Source organism: Erythranthe guttata, chromosome 9, assembly GCF_056151865.1.
Source record: "Erythranthe guttata isolate IM_541 chromosome 9, IM_541, whole genome shotgun sequence".
In the NCBI taxonomy this organism is placed as follows: domain Eukaryota; kingdom Viridiplantae; phylum Streptophyta; class Magnoliopsida; order Lamiales; family Phrymaceae; genus Erythranthe; species Erythranthe guttata.
Genome location: NC_142541.1, coordinates 11,847,714 through 11,875,698, shown reverse-complemented (window position 1 = coordinate 11,875,698; position 27,985 = coordinate 11,847,714). Strand labels below are relative to the sequence as shown.

Here is a 27,985-nt window from a genome sequence, read left to right as displayed (position 1 = left end):
GTTTGCGCAAACTAAATTTAAGATTTCATACAAGCACAACTTATATACAACAATACATAAGCTGTTTTCAAAAATGATGCCAAGTTGATTACCACAAGCCCTTTAACAATGTTCAAACAAGCAGAAGCTACACATGAAAATAAAGAAATAAAAACATACACAATTCATAAAACAATATAATTAGTTCAGCCGGTTAATGCAACAGAGTTTACAAATTGTGCAGTTAAAAAGAGGAGGCTTCGACATTAGCTTTGTTCCCAGCAAGAATGAGAGATATCTCCAAACCACGACTGAAAGCTTGATTAAAGAGCAGACGCGATTGGAAAGTGGAGACGAAGGGGAACCAAGACAGCACAGCGATCGGAGAAAATATTAATATTCCCATTCCAGCATCATACATTCGAGCAAACTCTTTTACCGAATCCCAAAGGCCTAAACTCCTTACTATGCTCCTCCACGCAATTGCCAACTACATAATGAGTCATTGAGTTAAAAAAAACATGTAAGAAAATAATTGAGAGTTAAGACGGTAAAAGAATTTTGTACAAACGAAAAAGTAGCATGCCCTCTTGATAATACTTACAGAAAGAATGAACCACCCGGTGGGGATAAATGCGAGGAAGCTGGCAAACAAATCTGGAATTGATAGGTCTGTGAAGAAAACGACCAGGCAAAGGGCTACAATAAGCCCAATGCATGTGATGCCTTGCATAAATCGTAGCACTAGCTGGAAATTAGTGGACTTTTTGGGGCTAAATGTGAAGATCTGAAATAAAAGGAAGAATCAGCGATTAATGTGATGATAGTGGCGAGCGATATCATTAAGCTTAAATATGTAATTAACAAGCAAAAGGAAATGACAAACCTTAAAAATCATAACTAATCCAGCCAGTACAACCCAAGAGAAGCCATAGACCTAGTCAAACAGATTAAACGGTGAACTTGGAATACGAGAGAAATGAAATAAGATCAGAATCAAAAGTAGTAGCATAAGCCAGCATTTTAACAGACTTCAAGGTTTAACATATCTATCAAAAAGATGATACTTCCAGCTTCTCAGGGCTGGAAAGGAACAAGGAAAAAAAAACATAAAGAAACTACAAATCAGTGTCACTGACTCACTGGTCCTTTCAACCTTAACAACAGAGACCAGAAAATGAAACCGAGACTTTATTTTCTTTATATAAAAAACAATTGTTACTCGAACCGACAGCAACCCCAACTGTTGAAAATAGCTCTTTCTAGTACTCCTTACATGTCAAGGAGACAACAACGTGTCTCGTAAATATGGCCCCATTCATTTATGATACATTGTATGAATATCGTACTGACCCCAATTAAAAACCTCAGATAAGATTACAGTTGATATTGACCAGGTTGCAAAATGGGGGTTCCAAAAAATGAAGACAATAATTATTTTCGGCTTACAAAGAATAAAATGTATCCTCAGTAGTAAAGCTAGTTCTTTCAATCCACATACTATGACATGATTATATTTAGCATCCTTCACCGGCACCAGTGGGTACTCTTTTCTAAGCAATGGGATATATCATAAAAAAGGATATGTGGATAACAATCATTAAGTTTTAATCTCCACTACACTTAATTTATCGTACACATTATTCCTCATTGCCCAATCTTTAGTCCAACCTAATGTCGCAGGTCTAGGGACAGTACTACAAGTATTTCCTAAGGAGAACAAGACATACTGAAAATGAGAAATCATTTTTTTCTAGTGAACCATAGAGCTAGAAATTAAAAAAAATGGGTTGCAACAATATTTCACTACATTTATTTGTGCTTGAGAGACCATAAACGTCATATTGGGTTGTAACAGAGTTAAATGCTAAAGCGATACCACAGAAAAGCTCATTGAGAAAAGTATACCGCAATGGAAGTATCTCTGCCAGTAAGATGGAGTTTGTAAACAATGCCATACTGAAACATTATAAATCTGAAGCTCAATATTGTTTCAAGTATACGGCCTCTCAAAGTCTGAATGTGTGTCTGCAGAAAAGGAATCAACTTCTCGTTAGAAGAGCCGTTAAAGTTAACTGATCAAACAAACTATTAACTTGTAAAAAGGTAAAGAAAACCATCATCATGCCAATAGATTGTAGATTGCTTTCAAAAAGATTGATAATATTGATCATCTTCTGAAAACAGTACCAAAGACATGATTTAAACTCTTTGCCTGTTAATAAAGGCTTGTCAACTATCATTACACAATAGAGGGAATATTCCAGCTCAACCGTATATTTTTAAAATTTAGGAACACAAACCTGTTCCTCCTCCCACCATGACTCCCAGCTATTATCCCCTTTGACCCCAACTCCACCTTTATACATCAGCCAATTGGTCCAGTCATCAAAATCCTCTACGGTCCTGCACAATACAGGTTACATTTTTTAATACTATCAGAAAAATATCAACACCTCGATTATGAAAAGCTCATACTTGAAAGCCTCAAATAGCGAAATTGCTCATAGTTGGTGTTACAAGTTATAAGCACTGTAAATAGCTAGAATTTATTAGCTAAATTATAGGGATACTACTCCTTCCCTCCCCCCCTCCCTTAAGATGTGAATTCTGAAACTCCTCCATTGTTTGTAACACTTGATAGCTAAGTATGAACCAGATTCATAAACTAAAAAAGACAGCCAAGAAATAAAGCAGATGACTAGCTAACGAACCATTTTAGGGCTAAAATAATAACTTACTTCTGCCATTCAAATCCAGATGGATTGAATATATAAGGTGCAAAGAGCCAAGAGAACACAAGAAACCAACTGCTTATAGTTAACAGAACAAAGGTAACAGCACCTCCCTCCGAGTAACCATATGCCATGTAAACAATTAGAAGCAATGCTACTTCCAGCCTGAAATATATATCAATAGCCTGTTAATATTTTACAGTCACAATCATGAAATAAATGTCGTAATGAAAAGACAAATAAACCCAAACCACACAAGGACAGCCTAAGTACACAAATCATGCAGTTTCATGCAAAGACATGCAGAGAGATAGATAGAGAGTACTTATGTGAAGACAAAGCCACTTACGCCTTAACAAAATGACTTCTCGAGTAAAGTCGATAATTCTCTGCAAACTTGATGTGACGAACAACAAAACCTCTTCCAGTAGCTCGATACTGCAAAACCATATTCAATAGATCACAACAAATTTGACCTACATAATATAAACATTATTGCACACCACAGCCAGAAATTCAGATACCTTTGCACCTCCATGGAGGATGGTACGTCCAAAATAATGGGTTCTTGTCCCTAACGAAAAAGTAAAGAAGACGGAACAAAGCTGAAGCTGCATCGTGATAAAACTGAAAACAGCCTGCAAATACATAAGGTTGGAGTATGATAAATGTAACTCATCCTTGCAGACATGACAATATGAAATGGATTGACACACTTGTAACAAAAATAGTAATAGACATGTTTCATTCTAATCCTAAAACACTATCTCAACAGGTAGAAAAAGAATTTGAAGCCAAATGTAAAATCTTGCTGCTCCAAACATCAAATGGTGATAACAGAATATCATTAGATCTTAGAAAGTGACAAAAGTGAAAATAGTAAATACAAAAGGTTAAAGCATGATAAATGAAACTCATCCTTGCATGCATGATGATACATAATGGAATGACGCACACTTATAGCGAAAATAGAAATAGATAAGTCTCATTATAATCGTAAAGTATTACCCCAACCAGATAGAAAATGAATTTGAAGCAAAATATAAAGTATTGCGGCTCCAACATCAAATGGTGAAAACATGATAACATTAACGGATTCTGAAGAATAGTAGAACATACCTGCAGCAATCCCAGTTCAAGTATAAAACCCATTACCATGGGAACTGCAGTGAAAATTCCAATTTGGACCAAAAACTGAGCATTCAGAACAGTATCTAATGCAGTATTGCCCAAAACGTCTGCTTCGTCTGAAATTCCTTGATCAAGTCCCGAGAATGCCTGAGAAATTAAAAGGGAGAACGGTTTAAAGGTTAATCTATTAATTTATTTTATAAATGGCGTACAATACCGAATGCAAAGGAATTGAACCCTTGAACTATTACTGCCCTTTCCACCCCAACACCCCTCAGGCAATGCCTTCGTGTAGAGAATGGTTGCAAAAGTTAGCATCAAAATCGGGATAGTTATAAAACAGCCTAGAGATGATTATGCAGGATCACATAGATACAGACATCCCATTATGTTGAGAAGTAGTTTTATAATTAAGCATATAGCCCTGGAATATCAGCGTAGACTGTTACTGTTATCGCATCTCATACGAAACCTCAAATTGCAAGATTTGAGTGCCTCCATTCCATTTCTTGGAAGTTTCTTACTCAGGTACATTCTTCATTGTTTCATCAGATTGTATTAAAAATAGGCAACGGAACCACGGTCCACTTTTTAGGAGGTTAATTGGCTACACACAGACCAGTACAGCTCTTAACTTTCATGTCCTTGTCCGTTAAGCCAAATTTTCTTTTTTTGTCCATACAGAGTTACTTCCTTAATATAACTCTTACTTCGACAAGAACATAGATAATAAAGAAAGCTAATGGCATCAATGTAGTATTACAAGTTACCGCTAAAGATGTTGACCACTCCTTTAGTTAAAGTTTGCAGAATAGCTATTTCTAATCCATCCGATCCAACAACCCCCAGGTATAGATTTAACAGTCATTATTTCATTGATATGTGTCAATCAGCTGTATGAGTTTTGTGTATTGTAAAACACAGTTAATTTTGAAAGGACCAATGCAAATAAAGGCTCTCTTATATCTTTTAATAAGGTGTATACTACGAGGATAAACCCTGAACAAGTAAGCAAGTAAAATAAATAGTTGAGTCAATGAGAAGTTACCAGATATGCTCTTCCATACAGAAATACATAAACGGTAAGCACAGTCATCTGCATTTGAAAAAGAGATTCACGAGATAGTTAAAAAGAAGTTTAAAGAACCATTAGTTCAATTCCACAAATAGACGAATGCATCAATATCTATACCATCGTGCAAACATAGAAACCGACAGTTGTGAAAAAGAAAGATAGCATTCTGAAGAAGTCAAAAAGTTGCCCAAGCCTGTATACATCCCGGCTCAATACTTGCTCCCCATTCCCACCAGCGACTTTGCCTTCAAACAAAGCTATTTGGTTCAAACCAACATCTCTTCCTTTTCCAACCTAATGAATAAGAAACACTATGACGATACAGGTTGATATATCCTTTCATTTGATATATTACGTAAATTCACGCAGACCTGAATATATTCATGGTGAGTGATGTTTCCCTGCCTCAATGTAGAATTGAAGCCTGTAAATTCAGAATAAACAAATAAATAAATAAGTGCAGAAAAGTTAGTTCGCATTCTAGATTTAACATATAGAATGACCAAAGTATATTTAAAGGATGGTAATATCGCTGATAGTTGTGATTAGCACCAGATTTTTCCTGGCAACTCATGGTTATGCCATTAGAATGCAGACAAATTAGACAAACTCTTCATGTCTGAATGCGAGAATTGTATCATTTGGAGCACAAAATAATGAATGTAAAAACACACACCAACCAGTAAACAAGAGATCAACAGATGGTTTACCCCATAACTCAGGTTCACCTTTCTATCACAATTTCACAAAATTGAAAAAATATGTATAATATAGATAGATATATGCATATATATAACGTATATTTGTGTGTAAGTGACTGGATAACAACATGAAAGTGTCTAACGGCCCACCCCATTAAAAGATTGTTTAAGTGAACAAATATGATGAATGCAGCGGTGCATTGATGTCAGGACGCATTAAATACGTCACATATCTTGTGTATCACACCATACAAACAGCAAAACCCTACCATGATTGTTACGATGAAAATGGAATTTGTTGTGCTATAGATAACATCATAAATCCTCTATTTTGAAGAAAGACAGCAGGTTTCTATATGTAGATACAACACCTAGATGTCATTTTCTAACATGCTATTTCTACAACACGGTGAATGATTATCTGACAACATGAACAAGGGACCACTGTCAGGAATATAAAACACTTAATACTTGTTTTAGGGGAACATTAAACTTAAATCACTTTGGAACCATGGGTTCTTGAAATTCCTGAACTACCTGCATAAATATCTTCACTGATATTAATGACGCGTGACGATTTACTAATTCCACCTCGAGTAATATGAAAAATTCGGTCGAAGACATCTGGATGCCCATAGTGCATACGGACTCTGCAAGATTTAATATTCTACTATTAGATATAGTCCCCCACATTAGTTCCAGTACTTAAAGCGAGGGTAATGGTACAAGATTAATTGTTAGATAGTAATATAACTGCATAACATACAAGAAATAAAAATCAAACAAACAGAAGGAACACTAAAACAAAATGCATATGAAAAATAAGTAAGAAGGCTTTCCCAAGTCTAAAATTTATTAAGATACTTACTTAAGAGGACACGCCAAAACACGTTGACCCAAGGTCACGAAACTAGTTTCCTGGTTGGACATAAACCAAGCTAAAGAGGAAACACTGCATATTTTAAGCATAAAATTAACAGAGATTTGAAGTGAGTTCAACGAATGAAGAATGAACAGTAGCCTACGAGTGAGCATAAGTGTGTTGTGTGTGTGTGTGTGTGTGAGAAAGAGCGAGGACGCCCGACCTTCCAGTGAAGACGTGCTCTCTTACTCCAAGAATTGTGGGAGGTCGAAGACCGTGGTTTGCCCGAAACTCCTCAAGGAGATTTCTCATTTTCATTGCCTCCTCGAGGTAGTTATCCTAGAGCAGACACACACAAAGATTACTGAAGAAAGAACAATCTCACAAAATACAGAGGAAAAAAAGTGACAGCAGAACTCATCAAAACAATAAAAGTATGACTCATTCAGATTATTGATTAATTACAACTTTTAACGGTTGTTACGACAGAAGACTTGCATGGTACAAATCAAAAACAAGATTGAAATACTGTAGAATCATCTGATGCTATAAACATTGAATCTTATGTCAGGACCTAAGTCGTAAAGCAGGTGCATGAGTGTGTCAAAACGGAACCCATGCCCACAGAGGAAATTACTTAATTTATATATATATATTCAAAATCGCAGTTATCTGATTGATTTTATAGTAGTGTATTGTTGGTGAATTCAGCCTCAGTCTTATGAGCCATTAAGGAAAAACTGAAACCCTGAAAACCAAGTCACTCAGTCCCCTTAAAACCAAAAATCTTAGTAAGTACTAATTCAAACTTCTTGCTTTCTGCCGCTCACAACTCCCTTGAATGTTATCCTTTGCAATATGCATGGTGCATCTTCCTACTGCATTCTTATTTCGGGTTGTTTCCCTTCTTTTTCTTCTAATTGATTCTTTTCGTTCATTCAATCGACCTTATTATCGATCGTGGAACAAAGTCAAAAACAAATCACTTATTCTTTCATTAGCATATGTGTTGCCAACATTACAAATAATACAAGTCTGCAAGGGAGTGTTTGTTGGAAATTAGTTCTTTTAGGCTAGGCCTGATTTCAATATAGAATGAGTTTGTGTTGTAAAAACTATCGAAAAAGGACCAGACACGGGAAAAACTATTCCACATCAGGGGGAGGCCAGGACCTAAAGCGAGAAATATTAAGGTCTATAAATTGTATCCTTGATTTCTTTTTTCCCTTATGCTTCAGCAATTTCATTAGCTCGTAATTGGTGCATGTTAATGCTCAAGTTATTGAGGCTTCAAAGAGAAGTGTTTAAAATGCCAAACATTTCCTATTGGGCCAACATTTTTATAAACGCAGTTGAAGGATAGAAATAATTCAAAGGTCAGAAGGTTGTGCAATAGCACTTGAGCTTTGAGAGCACAACAAACATCCAGATAATAATTATATGATAAACATCATGAAGCAAGGTTCACTGTTAAAAAAAGAATCATATATGTTACCTGATTCATGTCAATTGTTTGAACAGCTTCTCCACGAGTAAAAACTATTGCATGGTTTTGATTTTCAGGTTTCCCTTCCCCGAGCTTAGGATCTCCAGGAAGTCTAATAGAAAATATTTCCTGTACATTGAAAAGTGAGTTCAAAATCCAGAACTAGATGAAAAGAACAGAGATTCAAATTACCAAATTCTACAGTGTGCACCTAACATTCCTTACGCATAAGTGGAGCATTACCCTTGAACAGTTACATTAGATGTATCAAGGGAAAGCAAAGTGAGAACGAGAAAAGGGTAAAATCAAAACAATCAAGCAAAACATAAAAGGAAATCTTCAGTTGATTTTTTTATGTTTGTAATGAGTGAAACAGACCAAACATATTCGTATGCATCAGAGATCTCCAAAAAGCATTGTTTTCTAGATTCACCAAGAAAATATAGAAACTTTTAGATACATCAACTAAAGCGAGAGGACTGAGAGTTTCCAAATCCATTACCTGATCCTTCCCATTTGCATCGGCTTTAACAAGCTTTGAATAGAATTCCTTTGTAACATTTCCATCAGCTGCACCACTCTCTTCTACGTGGATGAAAGCAACACGAAGTGCCTCATTTCTATATTAAACAAAAACCAAAATAGAAAATGTGAGCTTAAACAGGGAGGATAAGTTATAATGTTCAACTATATGAGCAAATATTTCATCCATTTAAAATCAAGGTGCTCTTCTTTGACAATTTGGAGTAACATCAGCTATTAGAGAAAGCAACTTCTTCGACAAGGTCACTGAAGAGACAACTCAGAAAATCTAATGAATAATCAGGTACATCATCAATAGGTGGGCTGCTCTATACTCTCTGTTAGAACAGAAAAATAGAAAAGCCTAGCCAGACAGAATAGACTCCAATTTAGAAAAAACTTGTTCCCTAAGACAGAAATAAATCTCCTAAGAATTACCTAATATAATAAATTCCTAATCAAATATTAATTCCTAAATATATTCTCACACTCTCTCAATTCTAAGTTTACTGCCTCGCATTCAGTTCCTGGTGTCTCTTGATAAGATTAAGTTTCCAGATATGGAACTTTTTTTCAACACTAGCTTCTTGATTATAGCAATTATGTGACACCACTATCTCATCTGCACTAGTTTTTCCTTCTCCCAACAGCCACATGCACAAAACTTGCACGTATTCGAACCTAATTTAAACTACATGGTGAAACTGAACACCCAATTTTCGGTTGAAGATATTATATGAGTAATGTAATTTCACCATCAATATTACATACTAAAAGAAAGTGCTCCATCAATTTTCTCTAAGAGAAAACTAAGCATAATCATACGAGCCAAAGCTTTTCAACTGAATGATCTCAATATGAGAATAAAATTCTGAAGAATGAAACATAAATTAGATCAATTACAACATCTCATTGATCCATATTCAGATATGTGAAACATGGCAAACTAAAATTTGGTAATTGCATACTCCAGTCCAAAGTCTTATATTGCAATTCAAACTGGGAGCATCAGTGATATCAGGGTGCTTAAACACCCCTCCTACTAGATAGACAAAGGGAAGAAAGTAAACAGGATATAGCACTGGGAATAAAGTATTTTTACAGTCAACACAAAGATAGCAGATATCTGTATAACACAAACGCCCATATGCAGCTATGATATTAGATAGAATTAAACTTAAAATTCACACCTCTGCAGAAGTAGAGCAATATCAGCTGCCTCGGGAGCTTTCCGCTGCTTTTGTTGCCCATATATTTGGCAGGAAACAACGTAAGTGAACTTTATATCAGCTTGAGCACGTGCTTCACGTGACAACTCAAAACCTTGAGTTGTGAAACTTGTCCGAGAAGAGACATCCTCTGCATGAAAGAAAACACTGAGGATTATTATGATTTCTCATGGCATATTAGATCTTGACATGACAAAGCATTAACCTTCTAGGGATCTTCTTTCCAAATGACTCTGCAACATCAGTGCCTTTCTGTAGTACATCATACCACGCACTGCATAGAACACAATAAAATAACTGTCATAAGTGATATGTGGGAAACATCAGAATTCCCGAATTCAGGCGATTTTTAATTGAATACTAACAAGATAAAGGAACATAAACAGAGCTATTTAACCTGTCCTAGCTAAAGTTTGTCCCCTGTAAGATGCCCAAAATCGGAGTTCCAGAGCGCTAGTTGAATTTTCTTGAATCTCTGCATAGCCAATATCACCTTGACCAATACGTTCCAAAAAATTCTCCCATTCATCTAAAAAGGTAAAAACAAAATCAGTGGCAATTGAAAATTAAGTGTCAAAAGACAAACAATATAGAAGTGATATACAAAATGAAAATTAAAAAAAAAGAGGAACTTCGAGAAAACAGTTAACCTTATCCAATTAGCACTTTTTGAAACAAGCGCCTTGAAGTTTTAAGATGCTAACTATTTAAGATTTAAGATGTATATATTAAATAATTCACAATACTAACACCTTAAGCTTTTAGATGAGGTGGTCATTCAACATGATATCATGGTATCAGAGCTAGGCCAATGAAAGGTTTTTATTTGAATCCCACCACCACCCCTTTCAAAAAAAAAATCCATGTGCAAGGCTCAAAATATAACACACATGCACGTTAGTTTTGGAGACAGAAAATATTAAATGATTTAATTCACTAATAGTTTAAGCTTTTAGATTTAGGTGATCGTTCAACAACACTGATAGACATTTTGTAGGTGGGAAGGTTGAGAAGCAGATCATCACTCTAAACCATGTTCCTACTCAGCATCCAACAGCAGAAGTTCAAACCAAAGATCTCCATCGTTCTAACCTTCAAGACATGTGTTCGAAACAGGCGTGACAAGTAGTCATTACACATTTACACAGCTTCAGAAGAATGTAGAATTATATGTATACGTATGTGAGATTACGTGTATATTAGCTGTATTAATGTACAACAGATTATTATGAATTCTTTATTTTTTCATTAGTTTCCTATTATGTAGGATCCTGATTTGTTGAGGGCTCTCTATTGATTCTCCTTGTATATTTACCACAGTAATTCAATGGAAATGACACTTCTATTCCAAAAACTCTCATACAGATAAACTCTCCTTTTTTAAAACGCAATTATTTAAAAACAAAACTATTGAGCTAGTTGAGCTAATTTCCACAGTTAACTCCAATCCATTTACAACAGACGATTGTCAAGATGAAGATCTATTTCTGCACTGGCTTCTTAGTCATATTTCAGGTTGTTTTAAGTTCACAGCAGAACATGTGACATAGTTATTTCAAGATTCACATCAAGTAAATAACAAACCTGGAAATATTTTCTGGAGATAGAAAAGGGTTGATATTCCATCTTCATTTTCAAGCCGCAATTCGGAGTTGCTGTAAAGCACCGTTTCACTGTAGTACGGCGTGAAGACACTATCTCAAAACAAACCAGAGCAGGAAACAAGTTAGAGTGAATTACCAAGCAATGTGAAAATAATCTTAACCGAAAGTGAAGTGAAACATATAAAGTGATTATAGGTAGCAATAACAATAGCAAAAACACTACCAGAATGGCATCATTTCACAAACAGGCTTAGCTGATGGCATATCCATAAACAATGAATTGGTGAAAAACTGTAATCTTCTTCTTGCTTCGAGATTTTTGGGTATATTAACAGCATTGTCCTTTACAGTCAGGAGAAGGTGCAATCTTTTCACCTGCTCTTTCTGTTCCGAAAAACACCGTTAAAGGCAGCCCACTCTTTGATACTATCAGGTAAAAATAGGAACTCAGGAAGCTTACAATATCAGGATCCTTTGGCCATTCTATCCTTGAAAAGAGACGTCCCTCGTTTCTAGCCCTCAACAGTATTTGCCATGTATCAAGCTGCTCCCTGGAGAAAACAAAGTACACATCATGTAATATGTCAAATTTTAGACAAATGATTAATTAAACCATTATGAGAAAAAACTATGCACTGTTTTGTTTACCTCAAATCAGATGAGAGCAGCTCATGCGTAACAACATCATAAAAATCATACACAGCTTTAGCTGCACCCTTTGCAAGTTCAGGAGTAGGATCACGGATCTGGATAAAATATAAAGAGGTCAGCGTAATAGAAAAGGAAAAGGAAAGAGAACTGGGTATTCATAAATGAACTCGTTCTGTACATTTCATGTTTTAACAATCATCAAAAGGTAGTGAATGAAGAATAATTTGAAGAACTGAATAACAGTTCAAATCTTGACACAGTACCATGCAATGTACATGAAGTGAGATAGAATCATTTCTGTAACTCTCGATAAATAGAGAAGGAAAAGAAGATACGAAATTGAAAACTAAGGAAACTAAGAACACACTACTAATCTCTAGCAGCAGTAAACTCATCCAAAACCAAGAAACAGGTAAAGAGAAAGCATCAGCCTGTTGGAGGAGGTTGCTTGCAGTAGCAGAAAAAAATATCATGTGCAGTACAAATTGTGCAATTTCAAAAGGATGCCGTGCACATACTTAATTAGAGCGCTATGACATAAATTATTATAAAATGACTCGACATTACGACATTCTTTTGAAGAAGGAATTAAAAACAAAATCAAGTTTTGCTTTTGAATGTTAATGCTCCACCAACAAATGAAATATTATGGGTAAACAGAGCATTGCCCATCTGTATTGCTGAATATAAGAATTACAATAACAATAAATGATAAATATTAAACCAAAGTGATAACCGTAGTGGAATTCAGTATGTGATAACAGATTTCCTATCTTACTCTAATATTTTCTCTATTTCATTTGATTTCTAGCTTCTATTTGTATTATGAATATGTTATTGAGTCATTAGAAGGTAAATGGTAATCAGATAAAGCTTAGATGTCCAACAGAAGACTAATTTCTTCCATGGAGTAATCAAGGATAGAAGTGGCAGGAACTCTATTGCTCTCAACAATCAGATAGAACTTTTATGACTAATAAATCAGTTATTGATGAAAAGAAAGGTGCTGGATGTGGAGCTTCATTTAAGATCACAAAGGAGGAAAGTACATGGATTCCTATAGATTTTTAGCAATAAAAAGAAACAATTTGGACTACAGGGTAAAAAAAAATACCAATAGTCCAGTCAAGGCTGTAAATCTGGAGAGCACCACCTGAAGCTTTTTAAGATGCAAAGTAATAACAAGAGACCCCTCAGATATACTGCTGTTTATCTCACGAAATATCCTTTCAACCCTGCAATGAAAGAAATAAGCACAAGAAGATAATCAAGAAACAGAATATTCCTTATATTGAGAAAACGAGACAAAATCTAATCTTTCTTTCAGCAAGTAAGAATATCTGACCATAGTCTTCCTTCTCCATCAACCAGGGAGTGCAGAATTTTTTCAATACTTGAATAACACTCCTGCACAGCATATGCCATGTACTCATCCTTGCATATTCTATTCCAAAGATCAGCTTGAGTGTCTTTGCAGTCTAAAGCTAAATCAATGGCAAGTAAGATCTGAAAGAAAAAAAAATGATGGTGGCTACTGATAACTAAACAGACTAAAACAGATCTTGAGGCAACTAGTGTAATTTAAGAGAGAGAAGTAAGTTAAAAATGCAGCACCTTGCTGCTTAGAAGAAAAAGTGGCCATTGAACCAATTTCAGACTTCCTGCGTTGCTTGGCATAGAAAGTAAGTCCATCTCCCTGAAAATGTAAACTAGAATCAAAGGATATATATATATATATATATATATATATATATATATATATATTCAGATTTGAAAATAAGGATATACAAGTGAAAACTCTATAAATTAATACAGTTGGGACCATCAAAATGTTATTAATTTAGCGAAATATTAACTTATCGATAAACTAATAATTATTAATTTATACATTAATTAATAAACTTATTAATTTATGAAACTATTATTATTATTATTATTATTTTCAACAAATACAGTTTTTTTAATTTTTTACGTATAGATTATTCATTGTACCATAGAGCCCATTTCTCGAACGGAAGCTCTTAAAGCAGTAATGTTATTGAACAATTTTCTGTTGAGTTATGAGAAAACTATACCAGAAGTTCCAACCATATTAAGAAAAGTGAGGGACCAGATTGATGGTGATATGAACTTCAACAAGAAACAAGAGACAAATATATCATATTTTATTAAGCCTTCATAGATCTATAAAAAATATGCATTGTACTATGTAATTTAAGAATTACTTTTATGCATTATTAATTTATATATTATATGGGACTTCTTACAATTTTCGAATGTGTATTATCTTATAAATTTAGCGAATTATTAATTTAGAACGTTGTACCCGAGTCGGGACTGGAAAAATATTATTTAAGCGAGGTTATTAATTTATCAAGGTTCTACTATACAGCTCTTTAACAATAATAAATATGCCCATAACCACCTACCGGTTACTAATATAATCTTCTTCCCGCAGAGCTTTTATGATTTCATTCCAAAAGGGGGAGAATATGGCTGCATAGGTCTTGTTATTGTCATGAGGACTCTGAAATCAATATCAATACTCAGCAAAGAAGCACCATATAATGGTTAGCGGCGAATAAGGCATATATGGTAAATACGGTAAATATGCCATAGCAAGTTCAAGCTAATTCAAACAAATAAAAAGTTGATAGATTCCAGACAAACAGACCTGTGATGATTCTCTCTCAAAAGGCATCCTATAATTACATATGATTAAAATGTCAATTCAAGGTCAAACAAACACAATTTTAACTGATTCGAGAATCAGGTTTCTAAACTTACCTTTTGATTTGTGGAGAAACAAGATTCTTTACAAAAGCCTCTGGAAAACTTTCAAATCTCTTGTGAACCATTTCTATTGATCGAATCTACAAATGAAACATTATAATTATACATGACATTAGTTGACAAAGAAAATGTCTTGCATTTGGTTTAACACAGAATATGGTAGCTTGCAAAGACTGATCGATACCTCCCCTAAACGACCCCTCGCTCCCATCACAGCACCATAAATTGCAGATAGTAGAGTATACCAGATGTGAATATCCATGATATAAATCTACAGATTCAAATGATCAGGGCAGAGTGAGTAATCAAATGAAAGGATATTGAAATTAAAATAGAAGAAAGGTCAGAAGAGAAAGCCTTATAGGCTATAAATGAGCTAAAGTGCATGGTCATTGAAAAAATTCATTGCATCCATTAGAGAAAAGAATACTGAATGTGAAAATATATTTCAAATGCTACAGAATATGAGGAATTAAAAAAAAATCCTCCACAGCATTATACAGCCAGGAGAAATAGACAGCTCAGTTTTACCTAAAACATAATAGATAGCAAGTGCCACATTGGTTATGCTTGTGGCAGGAAAAAGAAATAAATGCTCATTTAGTTATTGGTTTCCTTTCAGGCTACTTTAGAACTAGAGCTTCTGTCAGTGAAGTCCACAAAATCTACGTCAACGAGAGTAGTTGAATAGATGGTGTAGTTTAAGTATTCACATTACTGGTCTTTTATCTGTACAGAAGGCTTCTAACTTGCGATACAAAGCCTTGAATTGTGCTCCATGATTTTTCTTCTAGCTTGCGGACATTCTACCGAAGCTATTTTTGACAGTTGACAGTCTGAGCATGCATACTCACTAATATGCAATACACTGAAAGGTAGTTGGAAGTCCTAATGCAACTATTGGAGTTGTTTTCACGTATGAACAAAAGGAAGTAGGATTATAACGATTGAAAAAACAGGTCGAAGCCTACAACCAAGACTGGAACTCGAACTAATGATGATGGTGATTATAAAGGAACCGAACCGACAATTGACAATCATGCCATCAAAGTGCACTGTTGCAGGTGCATTCCCCACAAGAAGAGTAAAGGTAAGATGGGGCGTTAAATCCAAATCAACCCCGAAGTTAAAGGAATCATTGAGGTTAGAAAAGCTCCTAAAAGTGGTGTCCTTGTGGTGAACACGTGCACATTTTCTAGTGTAACCCTTGGCAATATGAAGCATACTTGAAGGAACAAACGAGCCTTAGCCTACAAGTTCTACACAATCTCAAGCGTGACAGAGAAATTTTCAAATGATCTACTTTTTGCACCCCCTACTCCGAATGCTTCCTGCTGCAGATGTAAAGCAATACCTTTATCAGGTGAAAGGGAACAGCAATTTAAATTTTTATCTTGTCCACTGTCCTGTGATGCATTAGATGCCATATAGGTTTTTTTTTTTTTTTTTTTTTTTTTGCAATGTATTCAAATCAATGATCTTCTGAAACTGCATATGCATAATGCATGAAGGAAAATGGGTATACTCACAGCCACAACAGGTGCCCACAAACTAGCTACAGTCAACATGTTGTTATTGTCTGCAGTAAAAATACCATAGGAAAGCATCAGATTATTGTGCAAACAATGAAAATTATTATTCAACAACAAATCACCCAAACATGAACTCTATGATAATTGAATCTACCACAAATCGTAAAAACAAATATTGCACTCAATACGAGATGAAAAACCAATAACAACTACAGTAACTTTGATTATAAAATCTTTGAACAATAAAGGAATGGTCTTCATTCCTGGGATTGATCATTAACCAAGTCTTTAATGGTCAGTTGATCACAGATCTGTTGATTTTTTATTTCAAAATTTCCTTGGTAATGGAAACTCCAGAAAGTGAATATTAGTTTCCTCAGTTCCTTGTGAGCTCAAAAACTGATCTATCCTAACAACTACAGCTTGTGATACCCACGAATAGACAAAACACAGATACCCATGAATAGAAAATTCAACAACTCTGAAATTGCAGGATATGTAGCGACTGGTGACATGAAAGCAAAGTATCGGGACAAAAACATGGCTTGATACTTTCTTCAGGTTTGCTGAGCAAATGCAAGTTCATATGAAGAAATTTCTTAGACCAGCCATTCTAGCCGAGCATTAAAAAAAATGCTGATAATCAGCATAGTGGATATCTTGAGAAGTTATTTTGAGTAAGGTCATCTTAGTCAAACAGCAACTCATATGGATTTGATAAAAGTGAAACTGAAAACTGTGTTTAGTGTCCAATATCCCAACCAACAGCTTCTCGTAAGCTCACACTATCATTTATTTCTTTACAAATACATGACAATCAAGGGTCAGGCTACGACGCAGATTCCCCATAGCAAGGGAAGAAATGCTAGCAGAGAATATAAGAAAGAAAAACATACTCTTTGATACAAAATCATGCCATGAATATTGAAGCCGCGGCAGATGTATAATAATCAAGGTTGGCCCGACTAAAGGTTTAATCTGTCATAAATAACGAAAAAAAAAAAGATATCACTCGTTCAGACAAGACATATTATTATATGGTAGTGGTACCAAACAATTCAAGAAAACGATAGTGGGCCTTGCCTGAAGAAAGTAAGCAAAAGGGAATTTGCAAGCAAAGATCACCAGCCAGAAAAATACGTAGCTGCATATTTGAAGATTAAAAACAAAAGCCAGTAAGACGAGATAAATAGAAACCAATAAGAAATAACATGTCTGGGCCCTGATTAGATACGGTAGTCCTTGTTTGAGACATAATTTTATGTTGTATAGATTCTAATGAAACATGAGAAGGCTAGAAGAAAAATGCCAAAGTGTATATGTCCAATCATTTTCCATATATATCCTTTCAAAGTAACACTATTATCCAGTGTAATGTATTTAACATCCATATCTAAATGATGAGAATTTAAATTAGTTTCAAACACCTCTGTGTATCGCCAGCAGAGTATTAAGATCCAATGTATTTCGTCAAAAACATAACGAATAGAATTCCTGCTTCAATCAAAGTCTAACTTGCAATGACAAAGCAGTGAACACATGATGAGCCAGTGCACAATCACATTTAGAAAAAGATATGTTTGTTAACTGTATACATGACAAAATAACCCCTTAAACATGATCACGACTAAAAATTTCAGAAGCAATTAATCGTTTCAAATGAATGGTTTCATCTGGAAATTCAGTGGGAATATTTACTATCATGTGAGTCAGCCACCGAGGCCACTGACAATAATGTAGCACTTGCTGTGCAGTCTAACCATGTCAGAAAAGGAGAAATACCTTAAGTGTCTACACAGTCGTAATTATCGTACTCAATCTCAAGGAATGAACACAAAGCAGAAAGCAAAAGGTGGTAGAGAAGGTGGAATGTGGTACATCTGGTTCTCCCAATATGAAGTAGAGATGCGGAAACGTAGATAAGTAAGTTCGTTGAATGATTTTATAATGATACGGGTCAGACAAAGAGTGGTGATGGCTCAAAGGTGGTAGTGGAGACCAGTAGAACAAAAGAAAGAGAATAAGAAATAGAGAGATCGAGGAATAGACTATGTAGCACGGACACGAAAACGACGATACAGGGAAACGGGAAAACGGATACGGAGTAACGGCATGTCCCAAAAATGGGGATACAGGAGCTTGGAGGAAACGTGTAAATATTAAAAGTATAGGGGTATATTTATAAATATGCTATATAAACACATACAAGTTTTTATTTATATATAAATTCTTTTAATATATTTTCACACAAACATTTTCAAAATAAATTTTACTATCAACAATCTGTCTGAAATTGATCATTAAACCATGTAAATAATTAGAGAAGTAACAAAAATATTTGAAACTTTATTATTCAAAATCAAACATGTTTCTAACTTTTTATAAATTGCAAAATAGCCCATAAGGTGTCCGACAGGTGTCCTCAAGTGTCAGACACGAAACGTCTCCGAAACACGGAAACCTTATGAAGTTGAAGTTTCCGTGCTACATAGGGAATAGAAATAGGGAGATGAAAAAATAGAAGTAGAGAGATGAAAATTTATTGACAGCTTGAGATGCTTTTGCTTTTGGAATAATATATGTCCTATTGAGTTTTATAGTTTTCATTCACCTTAAATTTTACATCATATTGGGAAGCAACTACAAGATAAATATGAGAAATGTTCTAGAGAGTTCAGATATTGTAATTTGAACTATATTTGCATTTTCTGCATTTTCGAATAAATTTCTTTATGCACTAAAAGAAATCACAGAACCAAAAAGTAGACAGTTTGGAAGAGTAGATAAGCTGACAGTTTGCAAATGTCCTATAAAATTGATTTCAAGCAGCAAATTTAGAAGTTCCAGTGTTTGCAGAATAACACGACCATGAAAACATTAGGCCAGAAATAGATGAGCAAAAAATAAGGGCATACCTCATATAGTCGGTAGTCTTCTCAACAAGTCCACGACCAACAAAATAGCGTTCCTGAAAGTAATCACAAGATTTATCGGCAGAGAGTATTATGGGGTAAAAGGTATCTCCATTTTTTTGTTTAATCGTGGAAGACTAAATCAGTATCATCTTGCATTTTGTCATTTATAAAAGAAGTGCACAAATAGAATTCCTTGTTGGTTGGATCAAAGAAACTATTAAATTGATGAACCAAAGAAAATATAAAAATAAAGAAATAAATAAAATAAAAAACCAAACCCACTCAAAATAGAAACAATAGACCAACAGTAGTGTTCTAACACATCTAAAGGGAAGGCTAGTGTTAGGTCACTTGCCACCTCGGGTTGATAACGATTCGAAAAATAATGCAGACATCGTCTATGCAATGAACAAAAAATGATGAGTACGGCACTTCAATTCTACATATTTTCCTTGTTCAGTAGCCTTTTCCCATTACGTTCATGAGACCAGATGGTGACCCCTTCTTAAAAATTAAATAATGCTAGACATGCTAACACACAAAAAGGAATACCTCATAAATCCACTTGAAAAATTGGAAAAATGATTGATCAGACATTTCCGATAGCCTATGACATGCAGGGAACTTGAGCAGCAGTGCAAAAAGTACACGCAGACCAGCATATACACCCAATACTAGGACATAAATCCGGAAGTACAATGAATCTGAGGTGTTCTTATTCCTTTCCTGCAACAGTCTCCTGAAACCATTGTCTAATTACATGAGCAAATAATATAATCAGTTAAACAAGACAATCCGTAAATTGAATAGTATACACTCACACGTAGACGTAAAGCACAAATACGGAGCTCAAGCCGCACCAAAAGAACCTGATAACAAGCCTTGATATAGCCATGCCTCGGGCAGTAGAATAAGCCCCAAACATTAGTACAACATCCAAACAGCCTAAAACAAGCAACAAATACTACTGAAGAAAACAAAAAAGCAAGGCACACTACACAAGAAACAGTAAGTCAAGGCAGCAAAGCCAAAATAATATAACATAATTTGCTCCTTACTCTCCAAGAAATTCATGACGGCAAATGTCGGGCCAATGCTTAGGAGTGATTTAAAGGTATTAAGATTGAGTTTCCCATCATGGAAAGCAATAATAGCAAGAGCCTGTAAAAACAAATGCGCATTAGTGCCAAAGAAAAAGTGGACTGCTTATTTAGGGACAAGATGTTATAGAAAGCACTATGTCATTTACCTGAAACATTATAATCAAAAACATCCACAAACGATGAAAACTTCGAAACAGATGAAGAAAAGTTCGATGCTCAACAAATGAGCTTTTGCCCGTCTGTGATTTAAAACAGTAACAAATTAAGAGCGAAATAGATCAAACAAAGGTAGCAAACACAGTTAGTTTAATTTAATCCTAAACAATACAGATACAAATGGAAGAAAAAATAATCAGAACGTACCCGTTTTCCTTTTTTAGGCTTCAACAAAAATGAAGAATTTCTCTTCATTGGCCAACTCAACTCAAAGCAAGCAGGTGACCTAAACACGAGCTGAGAATGTAATCCAAGATAACAACAATAACAATAACAATAATCACGATAAAAATAATAATTACTATTATTACTCTAATAATAAAATAAAAATAAATAAACCCTGCTAGCGCTTAGAATAATTAATACAACAGCAGACCAGAAATACTCGTTGAAGTCGTCATAATTCCGCCATTCTGAATGTGCAGCTTTCCCATTATTGTTCCTCTCAGCTTCCTGTGAATAAGGGGAAGAATGACAGCCACCAAAGAAGGTTAAAAAAAATCTTGCTCAATAAAATTTGTGTCTAGAACTACAAATCACTGCGCCATTGAGAAGCATATAACTGAATAGCATCTCATGATGTCCCAAGTGAAAATCACTTTGTATAAAAACTAATAGAGCCCGTTCTGATTTCCAAGAAAATGGATCAAGCGGGTTTTCTGATAAAGTGCAGCGTGTCTCACTTTTTAAGCAAACCAGGTGACAGAAAAATTTCAACAGCAAACACCAACAAATGAACTCACCGCTGCCAAGGCCCCATATATGGGACAAATGATTTGCTCTAGAAACGACACAGAACCATTTTCACCGGTACAACTTGCAGCTTGAGTTGCCTCCGCACGATCCAGGATTGCATCTAATTCCCTTGCCATCTAAAGAAGCAAAGCCAATGAATATGGAGATGAGATTAAACGTCATAAATACTATAAATATCTAGTGCAACAACATAACATGCATTGATCATGTAAAGTAATTTTGTAACTTCTAGTCAAAATAAAAGACATATATTGCAATCATTAAGTAATTTGATAAGATTTTAGCTAACGCAATAACACACAAAGTGCATCAGTAATTGTGCAAAATAACTGAAAAGGTAAACAGCAGATGAGGTTAGCATATCAGCATAGGTTGACCAAAAAAAACTCTAATGGCAAAATAGCAGTGAAGGGGAACCAATTTTGGGGAAAAGTAACCAAAATTGATGAGAGAAAAGTACAATAATTGGTCAAAGTTATAAATGAGGTAACACCATAAACTGTAACATGACTAATATAGTAAACGATAAAGTATCAATTTACAGTCATCAAATACATACTTGGTGAAATATATAGCAGATGCATTCAGGAAGAAAACGGGCATTCGCAGCTTCACCCCATATGCAGAAGTATAGTGAAACTAGGAAAAGCTTTCTGTCCTTATTTATGGCTTCCAAACTACAGGGAACAAATTGAACATAAGTTAGTTGATTATTCGTCAGTTAAAATGATAGCAGGATGTTGAAGAACAACCTATTCCATACAAGGCGTATCCGTAGATATTTACACCATTTGATGTAATTATCCAGGGACTTCAAGAAGACCTCTCTTACAGCTCTTTCATCTAGTTTCTGTGAAGAAGTATACGAAAACTGATTAGCTATCATATATTCTTTGCAGTTCCACACCTACAACTGATTTTGTCTAAGTAAATCTAATTGGACCACTCACTGGATCAGCATCAATCGGGATTCCAAGACGTGATTGAGCATTGGCTAAAGCGAGAACTACATGCTCACGTTGGTTCCTTATATTGTCTTTCTGTAATAAGCAACACCAAAGACTTAAATCAGCCAAAGCAAGAATGTAAAACTAATCACGAAAAACGGAAGAAGTATTAAGTTAACACATTAGTAAATATTAATGGAACACACAAGCTTCATATATTAAGAAACTTTCTATATGCTTAAATTACTAGATAATATTCATTCACAAATAACTGTAGACCACAGTCTATATTATATTCTTTTTGTCCATCAAATAGGAAATAAATGATATAGCTGATGACAAATGTAACTTTCATCTCACTCAATAAGTAAGGAGTATGTTCTCCACACCCACCAACAATATTGTGCTCTATAAGATAGAAGCTAAGAGAAAGAAACAAAACCTGAAAACCGAACACATATTCCAAAAGGTCAAACATGTCCAATTCTCGCTGTCCAGGAGTTTCAAAATCGGCTGGAAGACGAGGAAACTGCTCAGTATATCGTATTGCTGATATTGCACCTCTAACCTGCACATATTATCATGTAAACTAGGTTATAAGAGATCTAGAACATTTACCACGTTAATACAGCTTAAGCATATGGATGTTTTACCAGGTAGAAACAAAACATAAAGTAAAAAATGAAAAACTAAAATCGTCATCAACAGCGGATAATCATTTCAAAGAAACAGATGGTTATAGCTTCAGATAACAAATGCGCCCTTGTAAAGAAAAACAATATATCGTTATACAAGAGTACAGCGGTTCCCTGGCAAAATCAGAATAGTAGAACTGTAGAAGAATGGAAATCCACGTATATGATTCACATTAACTTACTTCTGGGAAGTAGCCAATGGCATTGGTTAAAGATGGTGCTTCAAGAGGGACAATGTTGTAAGGAATGAGCTCTCCTGATATAGCTGCACTGGACTTTTTTATCCTTCTTAACTGGGAAATTAAGCAAGACAAGTAAGCGCAAAGAGAACTGGATGCTTCACCAAATTGATTCATAGCATTAGCAATATGTGCTATAACATGAACAGGAAACAAAGAAAGATTAAAGAATAACAAGTGAAATATCAGGAACAGTAAATGGAATTTCACTGTGAAGGCCTGCGAAGGCCTTGTCTGAGAGTTGTTCAGGTGGGGTGGATAGTATTAGGTCAAGGGTCCAATTCTTTCTGGGATCGGTAGTAGGCCATTGCTAAGGGCATTGTTTTTTAAAAGAATCAATAAATATAATTTCATTCTTATATGAGCTAAGGACATGGGTACAAAACAGGGACCTACCTCCTCCATAATGAGCCTTCCAACACCATCTGAAGTTGCATCTTTACTAAGTGCCTCCATCACCTCAACCAGAGCCCTCAATGTAGCAAAAACCTTCTTCATTTCAGAGAATCTAAGCTCCAAGCTAAAACAGGTTGAAAATCACAAGCAAACTAGTAAGGCCCTTTTGTGCAGGCAGAAGAATCTATAAGTAGGATCAAAATACTGCAATGAACCACACAAATACCATTGGAACATAATAACAATCAACACGATCATGCTGAAACATATAATATGCATTTAAAACATAAGCCTCATTAGTATTATATAAGAGACCAGGAATAATAAAGAATGATTGTTTTTGTTTTTTCCTCGGAAAGGAGCAAAGCGTCTGCAGGGATGGAGAGGGGGTTAATCAGTTGAATCTAACAACCGAAATGAAGGTTTAAAGAGGGGAGATCAGCATGAGAGCACATAACTGAACATTCGAATTAAAAAGGATAGAGCATCAGCAAAATAACAAAATATGTTTTGTTAGCATTATTGCACAGTATTAGTAGTATATATGAACAAAATATCAACCAAAGTAGCATCCGCAATAATAAAATTGATGATAGTAAAATAAAAAGGCAATTAGCAAAGAAGAACACACTCTCCAACATCAGCACTAAAAGTGCCAGCTTCACGCCATTTCTGTTCCTCCCTCTGGATGTCATCCACTCTGTGTCGCCGTTTATATTGATTATAAAATTCCCATAATCGCTCAATATCACGATTACGATCTATTTGGCCACCTTCCTTTTTCGCAAGCTTTTGCTGCAGAAATAAAAAAAGTACAAATTGAAGCTACAAGACTTGACAACTTTGAAGGAAGTATTGAATCATTATCAAAAGACTAAGCTTTGGTTAAAAAAGTAACTAACATACCAAATCAAGAAGCCAAAGTATAGAAGAAATCAAAGAAAAGTAACACGTATAGGTTAGCCATAAATTTACATGTTACAACTGATTGACTTGACAGGCTTATGCTGTGGTCGGTGTTTTTGTTGCTTCTTAGTTAACTTTTGATATCATGATGCAACTGTGGACTTGAAAGAAATATGACTTTGTCAGATATTTAGGTGTGTGTCGGTGCAATTTTGCTATCAGGCTCTGATATGAATAGACATTTTCTGATGTAATCGAACTTTTTTTTCTCTATTTTATCTAATGAATTTTGGAAGCTATTTTTCCTGTAAGTTTTACACACATTTATTCTGTCTAGTAGATACACAATGCAAACAAATAAATTTATAAATAATAATAATAAATAAATAAATAAATTTAAAAAAAAAAATTGTTGCGGTACCTTGATTACAGACATTAGACCAGTCTTAAACTGGAGAACACCTCTACCATCGCTGCTGGGATCCAAATTCTGAGCCATACTATATGCCTGCTCACACACTTGAGCAAAGAATAGACATGAATTAAATTTTTAATTGTTGAATCAATAAATAGTTGCAATCTTCAATTCAACAAGAAAACATTCAGCTGTCGGAGATTGTTCAAATACAAAGCAGATCACCGCAGTTTAACTACTTAAAGCAAATCAAATGGAATTGGAAAATTGCGAAGGTCGGTGAAAATAAGCAGTTATTTTGAAAACTGAAGATATTAAAACAAAGAGCCTTCCATTCACAAGATACATATCCTAGTCGTCCATGAATGCCAAGGAATACCATCCCATCTAACAATCTTTAAGTAGCAAGATTTCAGCCAACCTCAGCAGGAGAGTTGGTACCTAACCTCTACTATTAGAGTAGAGGTCTAGGGTTCAAATCATGCCCCTCCCCTACTTCCCAATTTGTAAGGATTTGAATTATTAAAAAAAAAGTAGCGATAATTTCAAAATTTCTAAAGTTCCCTAATTTCTTTTTCAGTGAAAAACTATATGCCCAGTGGAGCAAAGGATTATCCAGGACCTACACCGAGATATTGACGGTCATTTTCAAATCTCGCAGAACAGAATGGGATACGATGAGATAGAAACAAAGACAGGTAACAGGTTCGCTACTCTTAACTGTCATAGTGATGGTCGTTTTTGTAATTTTCAAAAAATTAGAAACACATCTCGCTAGAAAATCTCCAAATAATTTTATTGCTTCATTAATTATTTACATTATAAGACAATCAATATCAAATTGATAGATGATAGCAATATATTTATATGAATATATTTGAATGAAAATATGTAAAAATATATAATTTATAAATAAATAGGGATATATATATATATATATATATATATATATATATATATATATATATATATATATATATATATCTTATAACTTATAAATATAATCCCCTATATTTTTTTATATTTAGGCATAAGCCACACATTCACGTGTCCTAATTTTTTCTCAAATGGTATTTCCCCGTGTTCGCGTTCGTGTCCGTGTCAGCATTTCCGTGTATGTGCTTGATTAGAAACAATATCCATCACAGAGTCCTCATCACAGCCATTGCCCAATTTCAGTCAAACACGCACATAATAAACTACCTCCAGGGATGCACAGGTTATCAAAAGAGAAGGTCTACAAATATAGATCTCAAGTTCGTTGAACATATAAACCAATACTAGAGACAACACCTCCAGATATATTGCTAACTTCCACCTTTTCGTACAAAGTTCACCCACCGTAGTAATCCAGATTATAATATGGATATCAACGCATATAAAAGACTCGTTAACAAATACTACTACACTTCGGTGTGGGCTGGAAATCCAATTTTGGATTCATTTGCCTACCATATGTTTTCTTCCACCAAATGAAAATGTAAGTGATTTCGGATCTGTCACGAAATACTTTCCCTCAAAAAGCAACACCACTTTCAAGATCTACTTAACTTCAACTTTGTTATTTAGAAGCCTACACGCACTCTAATTCCAAGAATACTACTCAGTTTGTACTTGAAACGTCAAACAATCAAACCAAATTGGTTATCTCAAAATTAAACCTACTAAAGCATGTGGCCAACTTCATATTCACTAATCAAATAACAGTTTTACTTCCACACATTTTGCTAGGCAAAGTTCTTAGGAATTAGAAAATGATTCCTCAAAATAAGTAAATGAACCAAAACATAGTTTTGATGTCGGAACTAGGATAATCTTCTTCACATAAACCAATTACAAAAAAAAAAAAAAAAACAGCTTTTGAGTTTTCTCGCCCTCTTAAAATTGAAGCAAAAATCTGAACCAGCAATAATGGGTTTGATGTTAAACCCCGTTTTTAATAACTAAAACAACAAATTTCTTCCGGTAGATAAGTAAACCAATTGAATTAAGCAAACTACCCACAACACTAACAAGGCGTAAGTTACAATTAGCGAACGATATGTATCCACTTACATATTCGTGCAACGTTTGGGTCCTCGGACTGAATCTCATCGGCGGCCTGCAAAATTGCATTGATGTTGGTGGTCCTCTGAAGCGAATCCGGAACGGCGCCGGCGATTCCGCTGGTGGTCCTCTCGTGCCCGGCGCGCTGCTCGCTCCGCAGCACTGCGCGGACCAGCTTCTCCCAATTATCGCTGGGCGTAGTAACCCTAGCCATGGTTCTTCTGCAAAATCGAATTAACTCCGGAAAAGAAATGAAGATCTAGTTGAAGTTGAGGGGATGGCGGTCGTGGGGGTTTCCCATTTTCCGATTCAGATGAATTGATCAACGCGTTGTGGAAATTGTCCTCGGGGGGCGTGAACGCAACGCGCTGGAATGGTGGAAAATTGGAATTTCGAAATTTTTTTGGGGTTTGAGGAAAGACTTTAGAGTAGACCGGGTTGAGTTTGAAGTTTGGACGCAAACCCTTTTAGTTTGATTGTTTAATTTAATAAGTTTTATTTTTACTTTTTATCTATATATGTAGATGAAAAATATTTTACTTCATACCTTTTTTTATGTCAATATTTTTATTTTATTTTTGGAAGTATTTTATGTCAATATTTGAGATATGAATGTATACATGAAAATCATTTTATTTCATGGTCTTTTTATGTCAATATTTGAAATATTGACATTACTAATTGGTATTTCATTCATTTAAAATTTGATTAGAATAAATTAGATGTAAAATAAATCATTGAACTCTTGAGATAGTACTAAGTTCACAGTTAATATACAAGCGGCGCATTAAAGGGCGCTGACGGGGCCTCCCGAGCATACAAGCGGCGCTCCGGAGAAGACTATGGCAGTCTCATCGTAGGCATTAAAGGCCGGGGCAAGTATGGAAAGGTGACTTTGATGGCACTGACAAGTGCCCATTATGTCTTCAGCGGCGCATTAAATGCCCTGACAATGGCATTTAATGCTCGAATGACCGAGCGCATTCAAAAAGCTAGGAAAGCATGGATGAAACCCCCTATAAGATCCACAGAGAGGATCCCCAACTATCGA

The 27,985-nt window shown here is 35.1% G+C and overlaps 1 protein-coding gene across 1 annotated transcript; it reads right to left on the bottom strand.

Moving 5' to 3' along the window:
- Window position 1: 1 nt before the first annotated feature.
- Window positions 2-27,409, bottom strand: GSL8 (glucan synthase-like 8). The gene is made up of 51 exons (XM_012978750.2): window positions 26,944-27,409; window positions 24,895-24,992; window positions 24,199-24,362; window positions 23,568-23,691; window positions 23,115-23,225; window positions 22,680-22,805; window positions 22,241-22,330; window positions 22,043-22,140; window positions 21,850-21,967; window positions 21,278-21,406; window positions 20,911-20,987; window positions 20,682-20,760; window positions 20,465-20,557; window positions 20,274-20,376; window positions 20,037-20,160; window positions 19,768-19,954; window positions 19,216-19,268; window positions 17,384-17,444; window positions 17,197-17,278; window positions 16,298-16,347; window positions 14,953-15,039; window positions 14,763-14,848; window positions 14,650-14,677; window positions 14,405-14,502; window positions 13,590-13,671; window positions 13,321-13,481; window positions 13,090-13,210; window positions 11,973-12,070; window positions 11,785-11,875; window positions 11,548-11,708; window positions 11,305-11,414; window positions 10,118-10,249; window positions 9,926-9,994; window positions 9,682-9,850; window positions 8,472-8,589; window positions 7,979-8,098; window positions 6,707-6,822; window positions 6,490-6,573; window positions 6,159-6,271; window positions 5,292-5,344; window positions 5,038-5,214; window positions 4,894-4,941; window positions 3,834-3,992; window positions 3,239-3,352; window positions 3,064-3,152; window positions 2,721-2,879; window positions 2,283-2,385; window positions 1,888-2,007; window positions 866-916; window positions 584-766; window positions 2-469 (listed from the first exon to the last, which is right to left on the bottom strand). The coding sequence occupies exons 1-51, from the start codon at window positions 27,146-27,148 to the stop codon at window positions 224-226; spliced, it is 5,718 nt and encodes a 1,905-aa protein (XP_012834204.1). The 5' UTR covers window positions 27,149-27,409; the 3' UTR covers window positions 2-223.
- Between the last annotated feature and the right edge of the window lie 576 nt (window positions 27,410-27,985).

What these genes read in the sequence shown, in the direction of transcription:
- GSL8 (XM_012978750.2), bottom strand. Translation starts at nt 27,148, where the DNA reads ATGGCTAGGGTTACTACGCCCAGCGATAATTGGGAGAAGCTGGTCCGC. An exon ending in TTTTGATTATAATGTTTCAG is followed by an intron (nt 20,377 to 20,464) that starts GTAAATGACATA and finishes TTGTTTTTACAG; the next exon opens with GCTCTTGCTATTATTGCTTT. An exon ending in TCTCCAGAAAATATTTCCAG is followed by an intron (nt 10,250 to 11,304) that starts GTTTGTTATTTA and finishes TTACCTTTTTAG; the next exon opens with ATGAATGGGAGAATTTTTTG.